General features: G+C 27.4%; 1 protein-coding gene across 1 annotated transcript; it reads right to left on the reverse strand.

The window, feature by feature from the left end:
• Positions 1-988: 988 nt before the first annotated feature.
• On the reverse strand, positions 989-2,763 carry LOC107009330 (berberine bridge enzyme-like 21). The gene has a single exon (XM_015208644.2). It carries the CDS (start codon positions 2,709-2,711, stop codon positions 1,083-1,085), a length of 1,629 nt encoding a protein of 542 aa, XP_015064130.1. The 5' UTR covers positions 2,712-2,763; the 3' UTR covers positions 989-1,082.
• Between the last annotated feature and the right edge of the window lie 3,919 nt (positions 2,764-6,682).

Raw genomic sequence — 6,682 nt, forward strand, 5'->3', positions numbered from 1 at the left:
TTTAAAATAAAATTATTTTTTTGAGTGGAGGGGCAGGGGGAGGGGATAGGAGTGAAAAAATAAAAATTTGAATTTGATAATATTTTAAAAAAATAATTTTTTGGGGGTGAGTGGGTGGTAGGGGCTGGCGAGAGGAGGGTAGGAGTTCAAAAATAAAAATTTAAAGTTGAAAATATTTTTAAAAAATAAAATTAATTTTTTTGGGAGGGGGTGGGGTTGGGGAGGGGGCTGGCCAGTGGGGGGAGGGTCAAGGATCAGGTGAAAAAATAAAATTTTGAAATTGAAAATATTTATTTAAATTGATGTTTTTCCCCAAATAAATGTAATTTGAAATTTGAGGAGAGTTATGGAAAATGTTTTCCTTAATTTTTGAAGGGAAGTCATTTTCTTTAATTTTGAGGAAATTGAGTTGATTTGAAAAATATTTTTCAAAACTTTTGTCCCAACCAACCATAAAAAAGCTGAAAAATATTTTCCAAAAATTATTTTCCTTTCATACCAAACACTCTAGTAATGTAAAACCTCTTAGTAGATAGACTTTTCACTTTTCTTCTATAAAACAAAACTGTAGGTTGTCCTCTTCTATTTTATCATAAATCTTTGTATAAAGTAATTTATTTTTTCTCTGACTTTAATGTTTAGAGTATTGTTTTCTACATCAGTACCAATATAATATTGACTTTTCATATCAGTACTTTGATTTTTGTTATCAATAACGAAATTTAGTTAAATACATTTATATATTTTTTTAATTATTAATTATTACACCGTTCCTAATTACTTGTCCACTTTTACTTGTATAGTTGTCTCTAATTACTTGTTCATTTTGACAAATCAAGAAAGGACAATATTTTTTATCTATTATATTCAGACTAATTATTTTGAAAAATGTAAAATTTTTCATTTAATTAATAGAGGTAAAATGATAAACTTACTATGTCACTTATTATTTTCTCAATAAATATGTCAATTTAAAAGTGGACAAATAAAAAGGAAAGTAAGTAATAATATAAAACACATAAACTAATAAAGTAAAAACGAAAAGATTTAGAGCAAAATATTTGATTAAGTAAATACTGAGATTACATAATCTTCCTCTGTTTGGTTTGAGTAGGAATACTCTGCTCATTTCTGAAGAAATTTTGTGGATCCACCATTGTTTTCACCTTAACCAACCTATCAAAATTTTTATTGAAATACTTGGTCCCATATACTCTTCCTTTTTCTAAACTATGTTGTGAAACTTGATCATTTATACCAATATCAAGATCCCTGTAATTCAAATAAGCTTGTCTTGGATTCTTTGAAACATATGGGGTCATGAAACTGTACAAATCTCTTATTTGTGATAAGTACTCTTTTTCAGCTGTTAATCCTTCTTCATGCCAATTCATTGAATACTGAATCTTGAAAAGTATACCTGCTCTGTGAGGAAATGGTGTTTCTCCTTCTGCAATTTCACCCATTCTTCCTCCATATGGATTGAACACCATTCCTGCTTTTCCTAAAGAAATCATTTTAGCGAAAATGGACTCCAACTCCTTCTTAGGAATTGGGGTTTGTACGTAATCAGATTTTCTTTTCAAGTGATTTAATGGATCCCCTTTTCGGTTCAACAATGCTTCTGGTTTTGTCGTGTTGTCGAAATTTGCCCATTGTAGTACGGAATCAATCCAACTCATTTCCACACAATCTTGTTTTTTCAATCCCAAAAGGGGGAATTCTTTGCTTATTAGAGACATTAATCTAGTAGAATCACCCAAGAACAACGCGACGAACGTTGCTCGTATCGATTTACTACTCTTTGCACCCTTGGACTTGCTTTTCACAGTGATTGGTTGTATGAGTAGCCTCATATACAGATCATTATCGATTTTACTAGAAACATTCTGCCATTGAACAACAGCATCAGTGGTAGTAGTGTCTTGTATAAACCTTTCAACTCTGAAATAAGTTACGTTTTGTGGTATTGTAACGAGTTGAATTTGAAAGGCCAGAATAACGCCAAAACTAGCACCACCACCGCCTTTAATCGCCCAGAATAAATCTTCACCCATGGCTTTACGATCCAAAATTCTACCATTAACATCAACCAATCGAGCATCCAATAAATTATCAACCGTAAGTCCAAACTTACGAAGCATATTCCCATAACCACCACCACTAACATGCCCACCCACACCCACCGTCGGACAAACCCCGGCAGGATAACCTAAAACTGGACTTTTCCTCCAAATATTATAATAAACTTCACCTAAAGTAGCACCTGCTTGTACCCAAGCAGTTTTACCATTCGTATCGATGGAAATCGATCGTAAATTAAACATATCAAGCATAATAAAAGGCACATCGGAGATGTACGAAATGCCTTCATAATCATGTCCGCCGCTACGGATTTTCAGCTGTAAATTTACCTGTTTGGTACAAACGACAACTCCGGCGACCTGAGATTCCACCGTCGGAGTGACGATGATAACCGGTTTGGAAGTAGTGGAGGAGTTGAAAAACCGGCCGTTTCTGATATAGGCTTGTAAAATGGAGTTAAACGAAGGGTTGTTTGGGGTGTACACGATTTTCGAGATTTCTGATTGAGGAATCGAGTTTTTTGTGAGACAATCGACAAAAGTGTCAAACACAGATGAAGCAGCAGCATGAGAAGATAAGGAATTGAATTTTAAAAGAAGAAGAAGAAAAATGTAAATAATAGACATGATTTTTATTTTTTATTTTTATGACTTTGGTTACTTTTTGGTTAAAAGGCTAAAAGGGTATGGATTTATATATAGTGATGATAAATTTAGGAAAAGGAAATAAATAAAAGAGAATAAAGTTTGAAGTTTTTCTATTCACACAAATGGATTGTGGTTTCTTTGCATGACCAATTAATTCCAAAAATAACCTAATCATTTGTTGATCAATTTCTTTTTCCCTTTTTGAAAATTAAGTTTACTTAAAAATAATTTATGGTTGACTAATTAATTTTGAATGATAATTACTATTTGATTATTTTTTAAAAGAGCAACTAATATTTTGTATGGATAGATTTCTAGTATTAGCTTATTTTTAAAAAAGGTTGATTTGTATAAAGTAATTTTCAAACAAAAAGTAATTTTTATAAGTACTACTCTGACCTTTTTTTTTAGTTAGTAAATGACCTTTTCTTTTTTTATAATATTTTAATTTCAGTTTTCAATGTAGCATATTTAAGATTATAAGATTAAAAAGTATTTTGATATATTTGATATTATTTTAATTTAGAATCATAAGATTAAAAAGTCTTCATTCATTTCTAAAACTATATATCAAGTTAAATGAGATCATTTTTTTTAAAAAAGAAAATAATATGTGTTTGACAAATAGAATTTTAAAAATACTAGTGATATTTAGTTTGGTAGATTTCTAGTATTAGTTTATTTTTAAAAAAAGGGTTGATTTGTATAAAAACACTTTCCAAAAAACATATTTTTGATAAGATTAATCTGTGTTTGACCAAATAAAATACAACTAATATTTTGTTTGGACAGATTTTTAGTATTATTTATTTTTAAAAAGGATTTATATGTATAAAGTACATTCCCAAAAAAAGTATTCTTGGTAAGAATTAATCTGCGTTTAACCAATAAATTTTAAGAAAACTTTTGAATAGTAATTATATTAACTAAAATTTCTAATTATCTTTTTATGGCAAAAATATAATTCACCTATTATATTTTTCTCAAAAATAAGTAAATATCTCAAAATATCCTTCTATTGTAGTTGAAATGACATGACATTAACCCATCACTTAGAAAAAATAATAGATCTACTTAACTCATCAAACTTAATTCTCTCCAAAAAAGTAAATTTATGTTACATAAAAATTTATGAAGATTATACTAAAAAAAAAAAAAAAATTCAAAGATTGGATTGTCATTTCACCTCTATACAAATTTTAAAAAAAACAATCAATATTCTTTTTCAGTTACATAAATTGAACCAAGTGAATTAGAAGTTCCACAGAACATAAATGTAAAGCAATTCAATGAATCTAGTTAGGGGTTGAATATTCACATTCTCCTTCATCTACAAAAGGGTTCTTTTCTTGGCATTGTGTTCCTCATTTGCTTCTTTAAACTCTGAAATGTGCATAATTAAAATTCTTAATTGTGTACATTACCATAAGTGATAAATTCAGAGTGAGCAACAGAAGAAGAAGCATCATTTTTAATTTTTTATTTTTTGAAAATTGTGTTATAAAGTCTAACAAAATGCTCAAACCTTCGGTATTTATTCTTTCAATGACCTTTCATACCATAACAATGATAATTTAGTCTTGAATGATTGCTTTCGGCATTCATTCTTTCAATGACCTTTCATATCACAACGATGACAATTACCTCTTGAATGATTGTTTTAAGAATCCATATTGTTCTCCCTTTTATAATAATGATCATCACCACGATAATTATTAAATCGTCTCTTTTCATCGACATGCTCATACATATTACTATGGTTTCAATTTTTATTTTGTTTTCTTTCAGAGTTTTCATGTGCTTCTAACTCATTTGTTTTTGGTAATAGAACAATTTCATGATTTTTCAATCATAGAATAGTATCTTGCTCAGCCACAAAAAGATTCCTTTAATAAATAAGGCCATTAGCCTTTTCATTCTTTAAATCATTCGTTGCATGAGATCAATTTAGGATACTTTTTAAAATTTTATACCCGATATTATTATTGTAATATCAAATTTGAGACATAAAACTAACAAAGAGTCTTTGCCAACATACATTATCATTTGTATGTTTCCTACATAATTTTAATAGGGAAGCAATTTTGTATACGTGAGAGTAATATATATATATATATATATATATATATATATAGTTTCAAAAACTTGTAACGGTAAGTGAATCCACTTATAATAAGCCTATAGCAATATTGTTATCTTAAGATAGTCATATCTTTCGTTCAAACTAGTCCATAATTAAAGTGAATCTTCCACTCTCAAATATACAATCTTCAATCATTCATCAAAATGATGACGATGGAAATCACAGCCTTCACTTTGTTTGGACTCAATGATTACCTTCGATAATAGTTGCATAAGATCTTTAGCTTCTAAGTGAATTTCAACATTGTATGATAAGAATATTTTTTCAAATATATTAATTATCATGAACTCAAACTTTGATAAATTTGATATACTAAAAACTATCATAAAATAATCAAATTACAAATAATAATAAAATAATTATCAATGAAATTCTTTAGACAATTTATCACACATATACACTTGTCAAAAAATAAAATATAAATCTAAGACATCACCATTGTAAAACAAAATATAAATACATAATTTACAAAAAATAATTCTTTAGACAATTTATCACACATATACACTTGTCAAAAAATAAAATATAAATCTAAGACATCACCATTGTAAAACAAAATATAAATACATAATTTACAAAAAGTGTTGTTCAACCTTAAGACTTCGTGTTGGTAACCTATTGTAAAATAAGTGCAAATTAATAAGAAAAATATTAAAACAAGAAGAAGAATATAAGACAAATGAATAATATAAGATAACTTTCTTTCAAGTATATCTAACATCATTCTCAAAACCTCTATTTTTAAGATTATATTGAGGAATACAAAAGAATATCATAACCAACAAGAATTATAGTAAAATAATCAGTACTTTTTTATTCTTAATCGTTTCAAATTGGAGTTCAATCGAATAAAAGAAAAAGTGTCATAAACATGATAATAAACCTTGAGTACGTGGGGAAGATTATGGGATGGTGGAGGTGTGGTATTACTGCCCATAAAGGAGAAAATTAAAGCCTAAAATTTATTTAACCAATTCTTTACAACATTATTGCCAAAAAGAAGAATATTAAATCTAAAAGTTATAATCATTCATGTAACCAAAATTACAACAAATTTTAAGTAATGCCAATTTATTATAAAAATCTATACATCTTTTTTTTTTGTTTTGATTTTTAAAATTCGTCCATTAAGCTTCATGGTATAGTTATTCTATTTAGAATTCAAATTTTAAAAATGCCTTGATATATCGGTTGTTGTATTATTAGTAGTAATAATATTTCTCAAGCATTTTACCATTTACATGTTATACTTACATATGCAAAGTCTGATTATTTTTTGTGAACTATTTTATTGGTAAATATTTGAAACAAAAAGTAATAATCTCCAATATAAATATAGTTAATAATTGAAATGATATCTAAGGTTTTTAAGAATGTTAATTCAAATAAGGTTTTTTTTTCCATGAGATGAGAGATATATTATTTTGTAATCACAAAAAATAGGATTGCTAGATCAAATTTAATCACTTATATACAATATTATAGAATATATTTTTATTCTTATCTGAAAAGTATATCATAAATTGAGAATTATTTTCGAAATTATTAGGCTTATGATATGTACGATTTGGTGTGGAATAGAACAATGAACTACACAAAATTGAAATAGATGAAGGATTATTGTTCTATTCTTCAAATTATCTTTATCTATTTTATAGTGTTACTAGTATTGAACAATATGGTACTGTATTTTTTGCCTCAAACTCTTCCGATTCGTAGAGTCTATTATATATTCTATGTTCTTGATAAAATAAATTAAACATTCATTAACTTTAAGAATTAAAAATAACACTATTTTAAATTAATT

Source organism: Solanum pennellii, chromosome 2 (assembly GCF_001406875.1).
Source record: "Solanum pennellii chromosome 2, SPENNV200".
Classification (NCBI taxonomy): Eukaryota; Viridiplantae; Streptophyta; class Magnoliopsida; order Solanales; family Solanaceae; genus Solanum; species Solanum pennellii.

Excerpts from the sequence above, each read along its gene's own strand:
- LOC107009330 (XM_015208644.2), bottom strand. The coding sequence starts at position 2,711 with ATGTCTATTATTTACATTTTTCTTCTTCTTCTTTTAAAATTCAATTCC.